Source organism: Nymphalis io, chromosome 3 (assembly GCF_905147045.1).
Source record: "Nymphalis io chromosome 3, ilAglIoxx1.1, whole genome shotgun sequence".
Lineage (NCBI taxonomy): Eukaryota > Metazoa > Arthropoda > Insecta > Lepidoptera > Nymphalidae > Nymphalis > Nymphalis io.
Window position 1 is genome coordinate 5,240,010 of NC_065890.1, and position 23,527 is coordinate 5,263,536.

Here is a 23,527-nt window from a genome sequence, read left to right on the forward strand (position 1 = left end):
CGTTGGTGCGGCGTCGAGCGAACTCGTGCGTACAGTTTACATTTTGACTTGCCTATTGGTGTGTGATGTGATCTGATTGGACCACTTAAATCATTGACGAGGAGTCATCCTCTTGTCCTGTGACCTGGGAGTATTCGTTCACGTAAAATGGCCAGTACTCTCATTGTTTTTATCAGTTTGCTTATAACGTTTGTGTAATCTTTTAAAACACTATATTTTTATAATAGAACAATCAAAGAGTACGCTGAATAATATTTCTAATATTTTGAAATAATCAATTTAATAGTTCTTTAATACGTGTCGATAACTTTGATTAAGGTAGAGTAGAATAAACACCATTTTTTTTCACGTGATTTTTAAATATTACCTTGGTTTTCTGATTGGGTTTGGCATACCTATAGTGTTAATGTGTAGATTTCAAAAAGTAATTCGAACGATAATTGCTTTGTGATGTTATTCACTAGAGAATTATTTATACCACGCGCACAAAAAGTTTCATTAACATACCTATATTTAAGGAAAATTATAAAATAACTCAATAATATTTACTACAAATGTTTATAGGATACAGATATTAATTATTATAGTATGTGATATAAATAAAAGCTTTAAGTGAAAACTTAATTTATATAATGATTTATGAAGAAATAGAATTTAGTGGCTACTATATAGGTATCAGTGTTTTATTAATCATCATAATAAACATTGTAAATTTATAAAACAGAACTAAACAATAATTTTGGCTTCTGTTTAAAAAACTATCGTATTTTCAATCTACTTAATACATTTATATTCGATCTAAAGGAAATAATATATAAACCGAATTTTAATTTTTATTATTATTTTTTTAAATAAATGTGGATGCAAAGTGTTAGTTTTTTGGATCTATAATAAATATAAATAATAAGTAAAAATTACAAAGTTTATTACATGTACAGTAACATGCACACACACAAGAGACAAATTTCCTATTTTCCACTCTCATACTAGTCAGAGGATGTTTTTTTCTTAATATTTTAATAGCATCAGGGTATATAAAACCTATTCAATAAAAAAATCAATGAACAGTGGGCGAAGATATCACGTAACATTGACAAAAAAATGGCAAACTGGTTAATAATCAGTAAAGTCCTATTCATTGATTAAATACATCCCAAAAAAGACAATACACATCACACATCTATTGTTTAATGTTAATGACATATTTCTTTAACTTCGCAATCACGCGATATTAAGATAAAACAATACTTTTAAAATACTGACATTTTTTAAATTAAATGTTGCATTAATTTATAAATAATTATTAAAATGAGTATAAGAGAGTATTCTTATAATTTAATTCTTGAACCTTATTTAGTCATATATTTTTAATTAACTTCTATATGTTTATTGTTTTTGTTATATAAGCGTTAGGCTAGTTTACCATACTGGTTAGAAACAAGCTGTTGCAGTGAAATTTGCAGAGATAACGGTTTTTTTTTTCAATTTCTTTAAAGTCTATGAATCGAATGTAGTCTTATGTAATCTACGCTAAGACTGTATACTATATAACTGTCCCACTGTTAATGCATTATAGATGTCGGTTTGTTTTGAAATGGATAACGTTCAATTAATAAAGTTGCACATTTTCTGTCTAAATAACCTTTATCTTTGCGGTTCCTTCCCATACTCGTAAACAATACGCAATGACTGATTCAGTTTTGGATATAGTATATTTTATTTAAATTGTCCATCCATATAACTTTTCGGTATATTTTCTACAAGATCAATTTGAGAATACCAAGATAGCCTTTGATCTATAAAACAATTCTTATATATATCGTGGGTCACACGTTATTGATGTTCGGCCATGTTTTATCAACATGAATATCATATTTGTAAATTACAAGGGTATTCCCAATTATTATTACTTATTAATGATAATAAAATATGTAAAATATTAGATCGGTTCATTTAAAGTTAATAAACTATATTTCTCTTATACTTTCTTATATATAAATACTTAATAAAATTTAATAAGAAATACGTAGGTATTTTCAAAGCATAATAAATAAAAAATATGTAGTAATTTATATTATTTATGTATGTATATTATTATTATATATGCAATTAATACGGTAATATTAATTATGTTATGACTAGGTATATTTTAAAATTTGTGAATTCAATATTTTTATTGGTTAAATAAGTATGTATTATATTTTGTGACGTTAATATATTTTGTTTTTCTTGGTATAAGACATTATATAATTTTTCAATAATGATGTTAATATGCTTTAATTAAGATGATCCGCCGAATTACTGGTGGTAGGGCTTTGTGCAAGCTCGTCTGCGTAGGTACCACCCACTCATCAGATATTCTACCGCAATGAACAATGTTGTGTTCCGGTTTGAAGGGTGAGTAAGCCAGTGTAATTACAAGCACAAGGGACATAACATCTTAGTTCCCAAGGTTGGTGGCGCATTGGATATGTAAGCGATGGTTGACATTTCTTACAATGCCAATGTCTAAGGGCGTTGGTGACCACTTACCATCAGGTGTTCCATATGCTCGTCCGCCTTCCTATTCTATAAAAAAAAAAAGAATTCCACGTTTTGATAAAAATGAATATGTGGGATACAAAAGAAAATATAGTAAGTGAATGTCCCACTGCTGGTGTAAGACCTCCTGTCCCTTGTTATTAAGCACATGAAACTTAAATATATAATAATAATGTAGTGCAAAATTTCCGTATGATTTGCTTTCAGAAGCAGGGTACTAACAATGACATTTTTCTTTTTATAAAATCATGAGAAACCTTGTGGACCGCGTCTGCAATCCTGCTATAAGAATAGATAGCATTTCAATAAACTGTTTGCTTATGTGTTTCTCCGAGGCTGACGATCATATTTTTTCTAAATACTAAAAGAATACAAACATTAAATGTTCTGACATTTTTAATAAAAATTTGATGTCTTTGAAATTTGAGGCCTTAATTGTTAGATTAATTACTTATCTTTTTATTATTATTTTTATTTAATTAATTTTAATAAAAACGAAACAAAAGTTAATAAATACATCGATATACCGATATATACCAAACCCAGTAGCGTTTGGTATATATCTGCATATCGTTTTTTAAAAAAACTAGCCTTGGTCCATGTTCAAAGTTAAACAATTCTTTATCCACAAAACATCATTAAAAATAATATTAATGTTACATTCTGCGTCTTCAGGATGACGATTTTTTTTTATTAGGCCCGTCTAGGGGGGTCCACCACCACCATCCACTCATCAGATATTCTGCATTAGCGATGTAAGGAATGGTAATTATTTCTTACGCCGACAATGTCAATAGGCGGGGATGACCACTTACCAACAGGTGGCCCATTTGCTCGTTCGCCTACCTATTACATAAAAAAAGAAATAAAAGGCAGACAACTTATTACCCTTTTACCTGCTTGTGTAGTAGGACTTTAATTGACTGGATGGGTGGAAATTGTAAATATTTTAACGATTTTTATTACATTTGTTACATAATCTAACGATTTTATCGAACGGATAAAATAGATTATGATATAAACTACAATTTAAGTTAAGAGTTTTTTTAAGTCAGACCGTGAAAATGTTGTTGGCATTATGAATAAATATTAACATTTTAATGCAATTAGATTATTAGTTATAACTGTTGTTCTAAAAATAACCAATAAAAAAAGCTTATTATTAATTTGTAACGTGATGTTAATCGTGACTAAAAGAATAATTCCATTACAAAAAAAAAACACATTTGTAAAGTGGCCGACGAATTGATTAAAATCGAACCATGGTCATCATTTTTACAACGGCAAAGGTTAATTTTAAAGACTGCCTTATTTTTTTAATATTAAACTATCAATGTAGGTATTAATGATATGAATTTCCTTATTAATAATTGCAAATAATAGTTAGATATATAATTGTTTAGTGTATTTAAAACAAATTACACCTCGTTCATTGCATCTCGGTTGGTACTTCAGACTTTCCAGCTATTCCACCTATTACGCGTTTTAAATTCCAGGTGTCTGTGTATTTACAGGAACAAAGTACATAACATCTTAAGGTCTATGGTTGGTAGCGCATTGAAGGTGTAAACAGTTAGTTCATATTTTATTTATATCCTGTATGTATTTAAAAGGGAAAGCTACCACACAGGGCCTCATTGCTGGCTCGTTAAAACAAATATTTACATTTTTTTTTCTTACAGGCAAGTCCGGTTATTTTATTAATAGTGACTTTAATATGGAGAGTTACTGAAATTATTGCGTCTCCCCAGATGATTCAAAAAACATTTACGTTAGAGGAGTTGATACCCTTGCAATATGACTTCTTTCCCGAAAGAGTAGCGGTCGATTGGATTTCAGGTACCTAAGATCAAATATATTTTAAATATTACGTAACATAGACACAAAGATGCATTAGTTATTAAGGTAATTAGAAAGTATTGCGGCAATATGGTTAATTTCATTGATAATATTATTTTAATGGATCCATAAAAGATCAATATAGATAAAAGGAGGAAAATAATAAAAAATCAAAAGTCTGTGGAGTAATAAATGTAATAATTAATAATATATAAAAGTAAATATCTTATACCTTTTTGCAGCACAATAAAATGACGACGTTTGTTCTTGCATCATCATTATTAGTTCGTTAACCTTTAAATTAAAATAACATTTTATTTCCAGTATTATTTTTTAAAAATCAAATAAATACTTTATTCAATAACGAATGAATTTTAAGCATTACCTAAATTCTATTTTATGTGGTTCAAAAACTGCGAAATTGAATAAATTACAACTTCATCGAAAACAACTTTTTTAAATACCCAATTTATTCTAGATTCGGAGTACATCATTGTTGAGCCGGGTGCAATTAATAAATACGACGTCGTCAGTGACAGTTATGTTACCATTTTGGATCAATCCGAATTAGTGAGTATATAATCAGATAAATATATTTAATTCGTCCCTTGGTGGTTGGGATTTGTGCAAGTCCGTCTTAAAATCTCAAATGACTCTACTCCACCTGATGGTAAGTGGTAGTAGAGTCCAAACGCGACGACGGCCAGTACAGACGGGAAAAACGTTCTGCACTAGCCGCCTTCGCCTTGCCGGCCCGCAAGATGCCTCTTCACGCCTCGTTTGAAGGAACCCGGGTTGTAAGAGGAGGGGAACACGTGAGCTGGTAAGGAATTCCATTTTTTGGAAGTGCGACAAAGAAAGGAGTTGCCAAATTTCTTTGTACGCGATGGAATTGATGTCACAGTTAGGCGGTGACATCGAGAACCAGCTCGCGTAAACTTAAGAAGGAAGGGGGAAGCAGGGATTAGAGAGAATAATTCCTCAGAGCACTCGCCGTGATACAGTCTATAGAAAGCGCTCAGTGCTGCTATCTCACGACGCAATTGTAAAGGTTCAAGGGTGTTTGTGACCTTTACGTCGCCAATAATGCGTACGGCACGTCGCTGCGACCGGTCCAAGGCCTCAAGTAGGTACTTAGCGGAGCCATCCCAAAGGTGCGAGCAATATTCCACGCAAGACCGTACCTGTGTTTTGTACAGCAGGCACAGTTGTTGAGGCGTGAAAAAGCGCCGCACCTTGTTCGGAACTCCGAGTTTCCGTGAAGCTGTTTTTATAACAGCCTCGATGTAATCCCTTGGATTAAGGTCGCAGCGAACGTCAATCCCCGGCATGGCGATTTTGCTTTGCATCACCAGCGGAGTACCACAGAGGGAGGGAAGAGGGGAAAATGTTGACTTTTTCGCCGTGAGAGCGCATACCTGTGTTTTCTTGGCATTAAACTCAACAAGATTATCAGAGCCCCATTTGGCGATGAGCTCTAACGTCCTATCGAGTTCAATGACAAGATTCTCCCGCCTCTCCTCAGTTTCCGCCCGCCCAGCCACTGCGCGTCCGTGGTATCCACCATGCACTGTACTATCATCTGCATAGCAATGTATGTTCCCAAGGGAGAGCATATCATTGATATGCAAAAGAAAGAGTGTGGGAGATAGCACAGATCCCTGGGGGACCCCAGCATTCACTACATAGAATTGTGAAGCGCAACCATCTACTAAAACACGAAGGCTACGCTTGTGTAGGAAGCTGGCAATCCAGGTGCATAGCTGAGCAGGCAGACCATATGCCGGTAGCTTGGAGAGACGACTTCTGTGCCAGACCCTGTCGAAAGCCTTGGAGATATCGAGGCTGACAGCCAACGATTCTCCATGCTTGTCGATAGCTTCACCCCAGAGGTGTGTTACGTACGCTAGAAGATCACCTGTGGACCGTTTTGGTCGAAACCCGTACTGACGATCATTAATTAGGCAGTGATCTTCTAGGTAATGGATCAGTTGGTTGTTTAAAATCCGTTTCATCACCTTACAAAGTACTGAGGTGATAGCTATTGGCCGATAATTTGCCGGGTCAGACCGATCCCCTTTTTTGGGAACCGCTTGCACATTAGCTCTTCTCCAAGCCTCCGGCACACTTCCCGAAGAGAGAGAAAGTTGGAACAGGCGCGTTAACACAGGAGACAGCTCCGCTGCGCACTTCTTCAGCACTATGGCTGGTATTCCATCGGGACCGCTAGCTTTCCGTACATCAAGTGATTGCAGCTCCGCACGCACATCACGTTGCCTGATTTTAATGTCAGGCATCGTATGGCCACATGCATTGTAGGTGGCAGTGCACTACAATCATCGATGACGGAATTGTCGGCAAAGAGTTTAGCCAGGAGATCAGCTTGCTCTTGCGGACTGTGAGCTAGCGATCCGTCCGGATTTCTGAGCGGTGGCAGCGAAGGTTGGCAGAAATTGTTTTGCACAGACTTGGTCAGACGCCAGAAGCTACGGGAGCCCCTAGGATGCGAAACAAGGTCATGACCAATCTGTACAATGCGCTGTGCATCCGCTCTCGTGTATGCCTTTCTACAGGACTTGGAATTTTTATTATAGTTTGCTTTCAGTGAGTCAATGTTAGATGCCCCGCTAATGCAGCCGTTGATCCACTTGCGATATGCCGCCTGCTTAGCTGATACAGCATCGGCACATTCACGAGTGAACCAACGGTTACGCGTACTCCTACTGACGAGATCTGAGCTAGGAATGTAGTATTCCATTCCCAGCATGATCTCGCCAGCAACAGCAGCGGCACTAGCTGTCGGGTCATTCCCACTGAAGCAACGTTCCTTCCAAGGGACCGACGCATAGTAATCGCGCATACCGTCCCAATCCGCCGACTTATAGTGCCAAACGCGACGTTTGCATACCGCTAGTGGCGGCAGCTTGGCCTGTGGCACTCTGGTAGAAATAAGGCTGTGATCCGAAGAGCCAAGAGGAGCCTGAACCACAACCTGATATTCCACCGGGTGAGAAGTCAGCAGAAGGTCCAGTAGAGAAGGTGCTTGCCCATCAATGTCTGGGATCCTGGTGGGCTGATCAACCAGTTGGGTCAAGTCATGTGTGAGAGCAAAAGCATGAGCAGTCCTTCCAGCATGGTCAGTTTTGAGGGATTTCAACCAGGATTCGTGGTGAGCATTAAAATCCCCCAAAAACACCAATTCCGCGTTAGGAAATTGCTCTTGCGCAGCATCTGCCACCCGACTAAGATGGTCAAATAATCGGCTTGTCTCCAAGTCACCATTGTGGGATCTGTAGAGGCACACGTAGACTCGGCTCTGACCAACCAGGTCCACACGTACCACCAACATGGAGAAGGAGGGGTCCTCCAAGCAGCGCAGTCGGTGACAGCAAACATCCGTCCTGACGAACAAGCATACTCCGGCTTTCGCTTTGAAGGATTCTTCAAGCATGTAGCCGGGATAATTAAGGTAGCTGGTATCGGCAGGACGGAGTATTTGTGTCTCCGTGAGAAACAACATTGCTGGCCGTGCTGTCTCGAGATGGTGGTGGACAGCGTTGAGGTTAGTGTGGAGTCCTCGGATGTTAGAGAACTCGACCTCAAACAGCGAGGGTATGGTGGGGGTGTGCACCGCTGTACGACCGTTATTTCTTTTTTGTTGCGCCATTTGGGAAAAATGAAGTGGAAAAGAGACGTGAAGCGAGCGATGTATTGCCACGATAGGGATGGGCAAAGTGTGGAGGCGTGTTTCCCCAAGTGGTTGCCAAAAGGAAAAATACACTGACCCGCCGGACGGAAGGGCCCCCGAACCCCCCCGGAAGTGGCCGCCGGGACCCCACCTACCGGTCACCAACCGGCACGACGGTCCACCCCGAGATTATGCGTGGAATGGTGGGGCAGCCTCACGAGCTGGTTAGGCACGCTCGGGCCCCTGTACTATGCCACGGGCGGCCAGCGGAACAGCCGTTTCTTCGGGTCTCCCTGACCGGCAGGTCAATACAGTTTCCCCCGGCATTGGTTCAACAGCCGTCTCCAATTGGACCAACACCCATCGCGGCAATACTCGCTCGGGCTCTGGCTGTACGCTGGCTGACCTCGAAACGCGGCTGCAAGCCACTTCACGAGATTTTCACCATGCGTACGGTGGTAACAAGCCATGCGGATGTTAGCATCCTACCACCAGATGAGCAGATGGTCGCTCAGATATCCCTTAGTCGCCTCTTACGACACCCATGGGAAAGAGAGGGGCAGTGAAATGTATTCTTTCTCCGTCACTGCACGGAACTGCCCTCTAATCAGATATTCTACCACCGAACAGAAATAGTTTGTATTATTGTGCTCTGGTCTGAAGGATGAGTGGAGCGAGCCAATGTAACAGTGTACAGATACAACTGGCATAACATCTTATTCCCAAGGTTTGTGGCACATTGGCGATGTAAGGGATTGTTAATATTTCTAATAGTGCCAATATCTTTGGGCCGTGGTGACCACTTGCAAGTCTACCTACCTATTTTATATACATATTAATTAATAATAATAACAACAAATTAATTACTTTCAAACTTATTTTATTAGTAATTTCCTTATTAGTTTGTTCATTTGTAATGCTTATCATTTTTTTCAGCTTAACTTGAGCCGCTTTGCAGTATCATCTTTCTCAAAAGACCAAAAATACTTATTGCTAACTGCGAATAGGAAAAAGGTGCGTTTTTTATTTTCATGTTAATATTAGTCGTCGCGCGATTGGACCCGCGTGATGTTATGCAGTCTACCTTTTTGAATATGTAATGCAAAAATATTGCAGATCGGTCTGATAGTTTCTGAGAATCAATTCCTGTGAGTTAAATCAAAGGAACTCTTCAGCTATACGTTTTAAGTTACACATTAATCAGATAGGAAAATTGACACCTAATTTTTAGTGTTCACTATTATATTATTATTATTTAAAAAAATATATATGGGAATGGAAATAGGTTGTTTCGTCCCTAGATTAAAAATACGAGATTTCTAATTAATTTTATCTCTGTTACACTCGGGTGCTACATATATTTACCTCACACATATCTTCTTGATTTACCTTATTTAATTAATTTACTACGGAAGTTAAGTACGTTGAATTATCTCTGAAATTTTCGAGCGAGTAATATCGCTTTTAGAAAATTAGATATTGTTTGATTAATTAATTATTAACGGGCTTATATGCGAAACCTAAACTGTAATTTCAACTTGTGTCAGAATATTATTATAAAAATAGTTGTTATAAATTATTGAATAGTTTGAATTGATAAGTGTTATATATCAAATATTATTTAAATTATATAATTTTATAGACAACAATGTCATACATGCGTATTGATGAGTAACGATTTTGATTTTGAAGAGTAATGATTACGTAGACCGTAGTGATAGCAAGGCCCTTCCTTCATCATTAGAGGGCATAAAAAGAGTTGAGGTTTCATGTGAAACACGAGTACATAAACTGTGACTTATAGACAAAGACAAAAAAATAGACAAAAACAGTTCGATATCATATTAATTATATATTCTCTTACGTTTGCCAACAGATTTTCTTTTGTTTTTGTTTGGTAACTATTGAACGTGTTAATTAAAAAAAATCTATTTTCCCTAAATTTTAAATTATTTCATGATTATGGTCGACTTTAGTAATGAGCATTAAACACAATGTAGTACATTTAATCAGAGAAACATCGATTTTGACCTTAACATGTTTTTACAATTAAAACAATTACGGATAAATTTTTCTAGTTAGTTTTTCTTTCAAACAAAAAATAACAATTGGTTACAAAAGTATTTCTGAGCAACTTTAAATAGCTTGATACGTAACAGCGCACTGCTTAATAGGTTAAGTTAAGTCCATGGTCAAGTGATCCCTTCATTTTATAATTACGTGCTTATATAAATGCCAAAGACAGCCAGTAATGATAATGGATTCTTGAACATACAAGCTGTTCTGAACAAATACAGTGGCCTTGGGAGTAGTCGCCAGATGCAAAAAACCAATTGTTTTTAAATAAATTTACATTACAAAAGAGACTGTTCATAATATTTTGAAGATAATTATAAATTATCCACGTACGAACGAAGGTTATATGATATTATAAGTGATTATATTGTAAGATATAATACTATTAAGTTCGTTAAAATTTCAGGTGTATCGATATTCAAGTTTGGCAGAATACTCGGTGTACGACCTTGATAATAAGTAAGTACCTACATAACGATATGATCTTAGATGATTATCATTCATGTTATTCTAATATATTATTGAGATATAATAACAAGCATTGAGATATAATTGACAACATGACTTGGTGGTAGAACTGTTCAAGTCTAGTTTGACTGTGTGCGGCGGTGACAATTTACCATTTGCTGGCCCATTTGATTGTCAGCCTATAAGTTATAAGCTGCCTCATAAGCTAAAGCTAAGCAAAATCACTTTTATTTGAAATATATTTACATGTTTATTTCATGCATATGACACGTACTTCATTAATATATATGGTAACTGCTTTAATCTTTACGAACTTAACATGAAATTATATAAACTGTAACTCTTGTATAAAAAACAAACTTCCTTGTTGATGTAAAGGAAATTCAATTGTGAATTAATATTAAAAATATTAACGTCACAGGTCAATCTCTCACATAGGCAATGGCTCTCTACAAGTTGTAGTATGGGGCAACGATCACGCGCTAGCATATGTTCAAAATAACAATGTGTATTACGTGCCTGATGTCGCAAATCCTGATGAAGTAGTGGCGCTCACTGTTGATGGAGTACCGGGTAATATTTACCATGGCGTCGCAGATTGGATATATGAAGGTAAAACTACCAACTATTACTATTAACTTTCCGGGCGCGGCTTCGTACACCTGTGAGTGTCATTGGCTTGTTTCGTCAGGTGCTAGGTATTTACTGATACTAGCGTGAAATTTTATTATAATCTGGTATTAAAGTAGAGATACCATAAATATGACAATTCAGCATTTCCCCGTATAATACCATATGATACTTTTTTTTTTATATAGAATAGGAAGGTGGACGAGCATATGGGCCACCTGATGGTAAGTGGTCACCAAACGCCCTTAGACATTGGAATTGTAAGAAATGTCAACTATCGCTTATAGCCAATGCGCCACCAACCTTGGGAACTAAGATTTTATGTCCCTTGTGCCTGTAATTACACTGGCTCACTCACCCTTCAAACCGGAACACAACAATATCAAGTATTGCTGTTTTGCGGTAGAATATCTGATGATTGGGTGGTACCTACCCAGACGAGTTGCACAAAGCCCTACCACCAGTAAATACGTTAAATAGATACTACGTTATAGCTACCTATAATAATATCAAATGTTGAAACTAATGTATATATTTTGTTGTATCAATTAGAGGAAGTATTTAATGCCGCGGAAGCAATGTGGTTTTCGCCTAACGGAAGTTACTTGGCCGTGGCTTCGTTCAACGACACTGAAGTGGAATCGGCTGTTTACCCTTACTACGGAGAGCCTTCTGAATTCGACAATCAATATCCTCTGATGGTTAACTTCAAATATCCTAAGGTTGGTTTGAACTAATTATTATAGATAATTCAATTTCTGTTTTATTAAATATAATTTATTTGTCAGGCAGGTCGTACCAACCCAGCCGTCCAACTACGGGTTTTTAAATTAAACGAATCAAAGATTGCATCAACAATATTAGCACCGGTTGATATTGTTGGATTGGATCACATTTTAGGAAGAGTAAACTGGGCCACAGATAATAACTTAATTGTGTTATGGTTAAATAGAAGGCAGAACGTAAGCGTATTAGTTAATTGTGATTTAATACAAAATAAATGCAATATAATGAAGCATCAAACTGAACCTAATGGTTGGATTGATATTCGTGAACCATTCTTTGATAAAACTGGAACGAAAATGTTGGAAATACAGCCTTTACCTTATAAGGAACAGAGATTCATGCATCTAGGTCGTTTTGATTTTAATACGATGCAAACTGAAGATTTGTCTCCAGGAAATTCAACGGTTACCGAGATATTAGGGTGGAACCTAGACACAGATACAGCGTATTATATTGTATCTCCAGGAACAGAACCTTGGAAGAGACAATTATGGGCAACTTCTCGTGGAAATGCAAAATGTATTACATGTAATAAAGCAAACTGTCACCAAGCTGACGGAATGTTTTCAACGAGTGGTAGCTATGCGATTATTTCGTGTAGCGCTATAAATGTGCCTGCTATAACGTACTTTTATATGAGTCAGGTATGTAATAATACTAAATAATTTATTATCATTATGTCAAATTAGGACGATATAAAAAATTCAAAACTTATAGCAAAATATAAAGAGCGGATGGATATCGTTCGAAATTTTAAATATAGGATTATAAACTTCTATTTGTAGAATACTGACTATTATTACAAATTCCAGAAAGACACGTTCAAAATTCTAACAGAAAATAAGAGATTGGCTCAGAAATTAAAACAATACAAGTTGCCCATGGCTCTATTCAATATGATGCCGTTAGGAGAAGATTTAAAGTCAAACGTCAAGCTACTATTGCCTCCAGAAATGGAAACAGGAAAAAAGTATCCTATGGTCGTTAGATTATACGCTGGGCCTGGGACTTCTAGAGTTCAAGATAGTTATGATTTGGGTAACTACAAATATTTTTTATTGACTTATATGTCCAAATATTTAAAAACCCGTCACTGTTTAAGCTTGATTGAGTAACAAACATCCAAAAGTTTATATTGTATAATGTTTATACTTTTCAGAATATTACAATATGTACTTAAGCAGCAATCGAAGTTTCATAATAGCTTCTATTGACGTACGGGGCTCGGGTGTAATGGGGGTCGAAGCGATGCACGCTGTCAACGATGCTCTAGGGACAGTGGAGATAACAGATACGTTAGACGCGATAAGGTATTATTAATCTTTAAGTATTTCATTCAGAATATCTTTGTTGATATAATTACTCATTAATATTTTGAGCAATTTGTACGGTAATTGTTTAAAAAAATGGTTTTACTTAAATGTCTCACTTGTAAGCGAAGGCTTCCTTTCTTTTTAGAGAAGGTTTGTACTCATCCAGACTCTAGTACTACACAATCTCAAGGCTCACATGGAATGTAACTATTGGTTGCCATTACAACATAGTTACGTAACAGAATTGTTCCATTACTTTTCATTCAATTATATTTTGTGCAAAACCTAAATAAACAACGTGAAAGTAACGTCGATTTTACTTTACGTAAATTTGTTAGTGTAAATATCGACATAAAAATTAGTAAAAGTCAGGATTTGAAGCATAAAATAATTATTTAAGTTATTTCAAAATTATAAAAGTTTGTGTTATCGTTATGAGCATCTGTTCATTTTCCTTAATAAATGTGACCTATATGACGCCAAGGCATTAAGCTTCGTTAAAATATATACAGTATTTCTAAATACATGGCATATAATGAAACACATTGTATATAATTTTATTTAAATAAGAATTATTTTCATCGTGAAATGAAGTCTTATTTAAGTATATAAAAAATCGAAATATAAAATAGCTACTGTAGAAATCATGACAGTGTTGCCTACACCAGTGTAGGCGGGGTGGTATATATAAGTTTTAAAAATGTTTCGCAGTATTCTCTATGGTTCAAGTTTTTTTAACCGCAAATAGAACTAACAAATAATTTGATATTTATTTATCATTTTCAGTTTATTATCCTAAACACCATGTAAACATATATATGTTGATATGTTAATATTTGCCATTAAGAATATAGTAAATTTTGTATTTGATTCTAAAATAATAATAGATGACAGAATATTTTCTTAAAAATCTAAAGATGCTTTATTGTTTTTTTTACTATCTAGGAATTTCAACTTTTAATTAATAAATTTAACTAAATATATTTTCTTGTATTTTCTAAAGGCGTTTAGTGAAAATGTACTCTTTCATCGATCCTTATCGTATTGGTGTTTGGGGCTGGAGCTACGGTGGATATGCGAGCACCATGATGTTAATCAAAGATGAGGAGCATACTCTCGCATGCGCCGCTGCAGTCGCACCAGTCTCCTCCTGGCTCTACTACGGTACTGATAATCTCACTATTTATTCAGTTTAGGCGATGATGCTAGTGGTGCTGTATCTGACTATGACGAAATAACCATTTACATTCTATTTTGCATACTAATAAGTTTCCGAACGTTACACGAACCATAACTTACAGGTTTTTTTTTGGCTGTCATGTCAATCTTTTGTTATGGTAATATAAAATTATTTTAAGTTTTTACGATTATATGAAAAGCTATTTATGGTGATGAATATTGTGTATTGTCATTTTAAATTACCTAAAGTAATAATAATAATAATATCCTGGGACATTATTCACACACGGCCATCTGATCCCAAGCTAAGCAGATGTGCTATGTATGGAAACCAGACAACTGATATACTACATATACTAATTTTCTTTTGTAAATACATAATTATATAGATAATTACACCCTGACTCAGGACAAACAGACATGTTCATGCACACAAATGTCCGTCCTGGGTGGGAATCGAACCCACATTCTTCGGCGTGAAAGGCATTTATCTACCAACCGCGCCAACCGGCTCAAAGTGATCTGTTACTCACGGTTTTTTTTTAAGGTATAAAACGATTAATAAATTTTAAGCGATGTTTATAGTAATATTTAATGAATTAGCATCTTAAATAAAATTAAAATGTTATAGTTTAAAATAAAATTGATCTTTTTCATCAATATAAACTTATTTATTTTATAGTTCATCGTTAAATTTACGTATCTTTTATAACGAATTTAAGCAATACAGTTTTAGTTACTGTTTTTTTAAATTAAAAAAATTAATTGTTAGGGACAATATAAAATAGTAATAAGTCTTGGAATCAGTGACAATAATCTAACAAAATATATTACAATGTAACTTATTTATTTATTAAGACCTCATAGTGATATTAAAATAATAGAATAAAATATGTCCATTTTTCTTTAAAGTAGAAAGGTAAAAAAATATTTATTAACTACAAACGACTAATTTTATATCCATACAATGTTATACAGATTCAATTTACACGGAGCGGTATATGGACACGCCACAAAATAACCCAAAAGGTTATGAGAATTCGGATTTGATGAAAGTAGCTGAGAAATTACGCGGGCGCCAGTATTTGATCGTGCACGGTACTGGCGACGACAACGTTCACTTCCAACACAGCTTGCAATTGGCTAAGAAATTACAGAGAGCCGACATAGCTTTTGAGCAAATGGTATTAAAATATCTAAATAATATTTTATTCTAGGTTATTCGAATCAACAGTAAATGCGAATCAATATCTAGAAAGGAGAACAAGCTTCTATTTATGTCTAATGTTATCTGTTATTATAAACTATAAAATAAACTTATTTTGACTATTTCTTAACTTAGCATACAGAAGATCAAATAAATGTTGACAAATAAAGACACAAAAGTTTGTTGTTTCGAAATAAAGTTCAACCTCATTATTTTTTTTGTTACAGAGTTACACCGATGAGAATCATTCCTTGAGGGGTGTGAGTCGACATTTCTATCACACGTTGGACCACTTTTGGACGGAGTGTTTCGAATAATAATTAAAAGTATTACTTAAAGTACAAGTTAAGACTGTGATTACTGACTATTATAGTTAGTGACTCGATGAAATTATTTATTGTATAGCGACATCCATATTATATACATTGATATAACTACTGTACATTCTTAAAACTATTTATAAATATTTCACTTAAAATAATAATTTTATAAATGTGTGTATACGGTAGGTACCTATTTGTTTATGGAGATTTATAATAAAGACAGAAAAGTTTTTTATATATTTTTTTATTTTTCATGTTGTTAGCTTTAAAATAATAAATAATAGTAATAACTGTTCTATTTAAAATGAAATTTCAATGACGCTGTCCACCACCATCTCGAGACAGCACGGCCAGCAATGTTGTTTCTCACGGAGACACAAATACTCCGTCCTGCCGATACCAGCTACCTTAATTATCTCGGCTACACGCTTGAAAAATCCTTCAAAGCGAAAGCCGGAGTATGCTTGTTCGTCAAGACGGATGTTTGCTGTCACCGACTGCGCTGCTTGGAGGACCCCTCCTTCTCCATGTTGGTGGTACGTGTGGACCTGGTTCGTCAGAGTGGAGTCTACGTGTGCCTCTACAGATCCCACAATGGTGACTTGGAGACAAGCTGATTATTTGACCATCTTAGTCGGGTGGCAGATGCTGCGCAAGAGCAATTTCCTAACGTGGAATTGGTGTTTTTGGGGGATTTTAATGCTCACCATGAATCATGGTTGGAATCCCTCAAAACTGACCATGCTGGAAGGACTGCTCATGCTTTTGCTCTCACACATGACTTGACCCAACTGGTTGATCAGCCCACCAGGATCCCAGACATTGATGGGCAAGCACCTTCTCTAATGGACCTTCTGCTGACTTCTTACCCGGTGGAATATCATTTTGTGGTTCAGGCTCCTCTTGGCTTTTCGGATCACAGCCGATATAAGGCTGTGATACCAGAGTGCCACAATCCAAGCTGCCGCCACTAGGGGTATGCAAACGTCGCGATTGGCACTATAAGTCGGCAGATTGGGACGGTATGCGCGATTACTATGCGTCGGTCCCTTGGAAGGAACGTTGCTTCAGTGGGAATGACCCGACAGCTAGTGCCGCTGCTGTTGCTGACGAGATCATGTTGGGAATGGAATACTACATTCCTAGCTCAGATCTCGTCAGTAGGGGTACGCGCAACTGTTGGTTCACTCGTGAATGTACCGATGCTGTATCATCTAAGCAGGCGGCATATCGCAAATATATAATAATATGTGCAAAACAATTTCTGCCAACCTTCGCTGCCGCCGCTCAGAAATCCGGACGGATCGCTAGCTCACAGTCCGCAAGAGCAAGCTGATCTCCTGACTAAACTCTTTGTCGACAATTCCGTCATCGATGACTGTAGTGCGCTGCCACCTACAATACCTTCATGTGGCCATACGATGCCTGACATCAAAATCAGGCAACGTGATGTGCGTGCGGAGCTGCAATCACTTGATGTACGGAAAGCTAGCGGTCCCGATGGAATACCAGCCATAGTGCTGAAGAAGTGCGCAGCGGAGCTGTCTCCTGTGTAAACGCGCCTGTTCCAACTTTCTCTCTCTTCGGGATGTGTGCCGGAGGCTTGGAGAAGAGCTAATGTGCAAGCGGTTCCCAAAAAAGGGGATCGGTCAGACCCGGCAAATTATCGGCCAATAGCTATCACCTCAGTACTTTGTAAGGTGATGGAACGGATTTTAAACAACCAACTGATCCATTACCTAGAAGATGACTGTTTAATTAATGATCGTCAGTACGGGTTTCGACCAAAACGGTCCACAGGTGATCTTCTAGCGTACGTAACACACCTCTGGGGTGAAGCTATCGACAAGCATGGAGAATCGTTGGCTGTCAGCATCGATATCTCCAAGGCTTTCGACAGGGTCTGGCACAGAAGTCTTCTCTCCAAGCTGTCGGCATATGGTCTGCCTGCTCAGCTATACACCTGGATTGCCAGCTTCCTACACAAGCGTAGCCTTCGTGTTTAAGTTGATGGTTGCGCTTCACAATTCTATGTAGTGATTGCTGGGGTCCCCCAGGGATCTGTGCTATCTCCCACACTCTTTCTTTTGCACATCAATGATATGCTCTCTCTTGGGAACATACATTGCTATGCAGACGATAGTACAGTGCATGGTGGATACCACGGACGCGCAGTGGCTGGGCGAGCGGAAATTGAGGAGAGGCGGAAGGATCTTGTCATTGAACTCGATAGCACGTTAGAGCTCATCGCCAAATGGGGATCTGATAATCTTGTTGAGTTTAATGCCAAGAAAACACAGGTATGCGCTCTCACGGCAAAAACGTCAACATTTTCCCCTCTTCCCTCCCTCTGTGGTACTCCGCTGGTGATGCAAAGCAAAATCGCCATGCTGGGGATTGACGTTCGCTGTGATCTTAGTCCAAGGAATTACATCGAGGCTGTTATAAAAACAGCTTCACGGAAACTCGAAGTTCTGAACAAGGTGCGGCGTTTTTTCACGTCACAACAACTGTGCCTGCTGTACAAAACACAGGTACGGTCTTGCGTGGAATATTGCTTGCACCTTTGGGATGGCACCGCTAAGTACCTACTGGAGGCCTTGGACCGGTCGCAGCGACGTGCCGTACGCATTATTGGCGACGTAAAGGTCACAAACACCCTTGAACCTTTACAATTGCGTCGTGAGATAGCAGCACTGAGCGCTTTCTATAGACTGTATCACGGCGAGTGCTCTGAGGAATTATTCTCTCTAATCCCTGCTTCCCCCTTCCTTCTTAAGTTTACGCGAGCTGGTTCTCGATGTCACCGCCTAACTGTGACATCAATTCCATCACGCACAAAGAAATTTGGCAACTCCTTTCTTTGTCGCACTACCAAAAAATGGAATTCCTTACCAGCTCACGTGTTCCCCTCCTCTTACAACCCGGGTTCCTTCAAACGAGGCGTGAAGAGGCATCTTGCAGGCCGGCAAGGCGAAGGCGGCTAGTGCAGAACGTTTTTCCCGTCTGTACTGGCCGTCGTCGCGTTTGGACTCTACTACCACTTACCATCATGTGGAGTAGAGTCATTTGCCCTCCCGGCGAATATATAAAAAAAAAGACGTAGTTTTGCTCAAAAATCTATAATAATTTAAAAATATTCAGTCACCTGTCTTAAGAGATACGATAGTGTCGTTTTAAAAATGTATCCTCATCTCTGAAATAATAATTCAAAGGTTACGATACACGTCATAGTTTCGTTCTTAAATAGTAAGAAAATAATTAACAATAAAAACTCTATTCACTTAAACCTTTTACTTCTGAGATTAAAGATTAATTGATTAATAAAAAACATGGAATTAAAAAAGAAGGAATAAATAGGTACTAACATTATTACAGCAGATCATTTGAGACTGCAATATAATCTAAAACGCTTTTCTAATATTATTCACCAAAAAATATATTAAAGAAATACTTTTTACGTAGTTTTATAAGTCAGTCCACTTGTAACGTTGTCAATAGAACTTTTAAAAGAAAAATTATTGTTATCCTTATGAAAATTATCCGTGAAAAATATTTTAAATCGATTATAAAATGGCAAAGGACAATAATAAGAAGGTATAATATAAATATTTAATTTGTTGAACTATCTAACAATGATCTGATACATAAACTCCAACTTATAAATATTATCTCTGTAGAATGACCGAGAAAACTCCTGCACCATACGATTGTGGTCCAGATTTGGAAGATCGTGGAATATGCTCCGTAGACGCATGCGATCCTGATAAATGCTTTCCTGAACCTCGTGTAGTAATAATAGGAGCTGGTGTGGCTGGACTTTCAGCGGCGGCGAGACTGTCCGAACGCGGCATTAATAATATTGTTATATTAGAAGCATATGAAAGGTACATAAGCTTAGTGACAAATCAAGTTACAAAATTAATTTTAATTTTCTAAATAAGTACTTAGTTTTGTAATTATTTTGAGAATATAAAGGAAATTGAAAGGAATAAATATTATCCGTAATATTTTTGTTTTAGACCAGGAGGTCGTATACATTCTTGCTGGTTAGGTGATATAGTAGCTGAATTAGGAGCTGAAGGGAAACCAGAAAATTTTTCATCTCACCCGATTTATTCAATGACTGCTACCGAGACACCACCGCGTCCTGGCGTACCTGGAGCTGAGCAACCAAAAGGGCTCTTAAAAAAAGTCGTATCAGAAAATATGGCATTGCCACCCACTATCACAGCTTATTATAAATTTCGCCAAATAGAAGAAGAAGCTGCAAACATTTTTTGTCTTGGAGGAAACAAACAACATGGGTCTTTAATAAACTTTATGAGTCTACGCATTCAGCAGGAACTACATGAATATCCAGTGGAACAGCAACATTATGCAGCAAAAATTATGTTTGGTCTTACTCATATGTTGCGTGCTAGATGCAACGACGATACTTCAATGTTATGTGCCGATCATTCGGGATGTTATATGAATATGCCTGGTGGAGAAGTACGGGTTCCATTAGGCTTAGTTGGCATACTGGCACCTTTATTAAGACAAATACCAGAAGGAACCATTCGCTACTGCAAGCCAGTTAACTGTGTCTATTGGGGTACAAGCCAGAAATCAGGATATCGTGCAACAGTATGTACTACTGATGGTGAAGAATTTCCAGCTGATTATGTTATTGTAACTGTTTCTATAGGAGTCCTTGGTGCTAATTCTGCAAAAATGTTTTGTCCAGCTCTTCCAGCATCCAAAATAGATGCAATGAGATGTTTAGGGTTTGGTTATTGTAATAAAATTTATTTGGAATACTGCAGACCATTTTGGTTTTGGCATAATGGTGATTTGAATTTTATCTATAATCCAAACAGAGCAATGTGCAGAAATGATTGGACCCGTGGGGTGAGGAAAATACAAGCAGTACCAACAAGTAAACATGTGATAAGTGCACTGGTTGTCGGAAAAGAAGCATTAATGATGGAGGGGCTATGTGATAAGGATGTAGCCCAAGGAATCACAGATCTTATAAAAAGATCGTCTGGAAATAAATTTGTACCTTATCCTACAAGAATATTAAGATCACATTGGACTTGCGATCCTTACTTTTTAGGTGCGTTTTCATATGCTTGTCAGTGTACAAATGGTCATGTACAGAGAGCCTTAGCTTGTCCATTACCCGGACCTAGTGAACCAATTCCACCAATCCTTTTATTTGCGGGGGAGGCAACTGTAGCCGGACACTTTGCTACTGTTGATGGTGCCAAAATAAGTGGTATAAGGGAAGCTGAAAGAATTGTACAACTGACTGTACGATTTAGAGGACCTCCACTTCCGGCTTTGCAATCTACGTGTACTCGAAAGTTACCCTGTAAGTCATAAAGATTAAATTGTTGTTTTTTGAAAAATAAAATTAAGTTTTTAGTAAGTTTTAAGCATTCTGATTTCTGACTGACAACTATGTTGCAACTAACAGATAACTTATCATGAACGAGTTTTGCGTAACTTACTCTTGAGTTTTGACTCGGATAACATGGTAGTTCTTATGTTTTCAGGCTATTTTATTTTATTATTATAGACGAACCTTGTAGTAGTATACAATTTAATATGATTAATTTACTAAGAAGGTTTTGGTAACTAATTACACTAATTGGGCAAAAGTACACATTGCAAGGACATACCAATTCTTACTTTTACAGTTTACTTGATTTTCCTTACTAAATAAAAGTTTATTAAAAAAAAATCCCTACCGTATCAATTGGATAGGTATGTATATGTGTACGATATCTCTTGAGAAACATAATGGAACATATTAGTTGTTTTTATTAGCTTATGATTTTTATGTTTATACCAAGTACTCTAGACGATCAATATAATATTGAAAATATACATTATACACTTTTAAATCTGAAAAAAAAACTCTTTTTTAAAAAATTATAGGATTTGGAGGACATAAAACTTTAATGTTTCGCATTTTCAAGATGTTCAAAGCACATACATATACACGGCATAAGACGGTTACAATATAATAAGAGAAACTATCCTTTTAACTTTGTTATATTTTTTTTATAATTACTCCGTGCCTTTCTCCTAGTCATCACGTCTTGATAGATATCCGTAAATCCAATTTTTAGGTAATCGTCTTCGTAGTATAACGAATATCCACACCATGTTTTTATACTGTATAGTTTATAGTAATTTCTTTTTCTCAAATACTCCATCTATATTTTCATAGGAGGAAATTATAAAATTTGTAAACAAATCGTTGGGCATAAAATATAACTTAATAGCCGTATCCTTACTAATATTATAAATGCAAAAGTGAGTTGCATACACGTTGTAAGGGATACAGAAAAGGGCATACTGTAAGGTAGTAACATCACCCCCTCTCTCTCGCGGGCGAAGCTGCGGATAGAAACTAGTTAAAATACTTTTAACTATATATATCATGTTAAATCAAACATACTGTATATTGTTCAATCCTATCACTCCATCATATTTAAAAAGCCGGTTTAAATTCCTTAATGCATCCCATGAGCGCTGCCTCCGTTCTCACGACAATCTTTTTCTCGAATTTTCTTCGCACTCCTCTTCATTTTAGAGTAATCTTTTTACAATTCAGGCTGCGTTTGTGGAATAACTTACCTCTGGCTAGACGTGTACAGTCAATTTCAATTTTCAAAAAGGCTGTTAAATAACATTTTCTTACTCAGTAAATTTTTTGTCTTACTAAAAAATTTACTTTTAATTTAAGTAACAGTATTCTATTATATATTTGTTTATATATATACTAATATATAACTTAATAGGTGCAATATACATACTAATATTTGAAATGATTACTAATATATAGAAATATATATTTATCCGTTTTCTCGAAGGTCGCTAAAGAGTGATCTCTTCCTGCCTGATAGAGATTGAAGTGAAGCTTGGATTGTGTAACATTATAATATATTTTTTTATATGAATGTAATTGGGCTGTCTTGGTGTGCAATAAAGTGTATTATTATTAACAATCATATGCACTAAGTTCAATTCAAATCTTGATACTCACACGAATTTGATTCTATCATAGTTTATTCAGTCGATTTAGTGAATATGTGAAAAAAAAACTTGTGGCATTTATCTCAACAACCGTTACTTTTTACAACATAAAAAGTATCTCGTGGGTTATTCCATCTCTACATATTAATTTTCAGTTAGTTTTTTCGTTCAGCTGCTTTCGTTTGAAGAGATTATAACAAAATTATTATAAAAAGCTAGCACACCGGAATCGTGTGTTCTTTCTATTGAATATTCTATTATAAAATCTAAAATATTCTCATGTGAAATTCAATCGAGAGCATTTAGCCGTTTAAGCATAATGCGGTAATTACAAAATAGCACCAAGTACAGGAATTGTGATTTTTTTTTGTATACCGAAAATATTTAACAAAGGAATCAGTACCGATATTTATAAGGATAACGTTTAGATGAGTATCAAAGAGAT

At 36.4% G+C, this 23,527-nt stretch overlaps 2 protein-coding genes across 2 annotated transcripts; both read left to right on the top strand.

The window, feature by feature from the left end:
- The first annotated feature begins 6 nt into the window (after nucleotides 1–6).
- LOC126781061 (venom dipeptidyl peptidase 4-like) lies at nucleotides 7–16,243 on the top strand. Its single transcript, XM_050505837.1, has 13 exons — nucleotides 7–150; nucleotides 4,224–4,380; nucleotides 4,859–4,950; nucleotides 9,005–9,082; nucleotides 10,551–10,603; nucleotides 11,034–11,224; nucleotides 11,795–11,964; nucleotides 12,031–12,672; nucleotides 12,841–13,066; nucleotides 13,188–13,338; nucleotides 14,345–14,505; nucleotides 15,499–15,704; nucleotides 15,955–16,243. The coding sequence occupies exons 1-13, from the start codon at nucleotides 148–150 to the stop codon at nucleotides 16,042–16,044; spliced, it is 2,220 nt and encodes a 739-aa protein (XP_050361794.1). The 5' UTR covers nucleotides 7–147; the 3' UTR covers nucleotides 16,045–16,243.
- Nucleotides 16,244–19,731: 3,488 nt separating this feature from the next.
- LOC126781064 (protein anon-37Cs-like) lies at nucleotides 19,732–21,420 on the top strand. The gene is made up of 2 exons (XM_050505840.1): nucleotides 19,732–19,937; nucleotides 20,073–21,420. Exons 1-2 carry the CDS (start codon nucleotides 19,732–19,734, stop codon nucleotides 21,418–21,420), a joined length of 1,554 nt encoding a protein of 517 aa, XP_050361797.1.
- The last annotated feature ends 2,107 nt before the right edge of the window (nucleotides 21,421–23,527 follow it).

Coding starts and splice junctions, on each gene's coding strand:
- LOC126781061 (XM_050505837.1), top strand. Junction 9,083..10,550: donor TAACTGCGAATAGGAAAAAG/GTGCGTTTTTTA, acceptor TTAAAATTTCAG/GTGTATCGATATTCAAGTTT. Junction 13,339..14,344: donor GATACGTTAGACGCGATAAG/GTATTATTAATC, acceptor TATTTTCTAAAG/GCGTTTAGTGAAAATGTACT.
- LOC126781064 (XM_050505840.1), top strand. CDS start 19,732: ATGACCGAGAAAACTCCTGCACCATACGATTGTGGTCCAGATTTGGAA. Junction 19,938..20,072: donor ATATTAGAAGCATATGAAAG/GTACATAAGCTT, acceptor TTTTTGTTTTAG/ACCAGGAGGTCGTATACATT.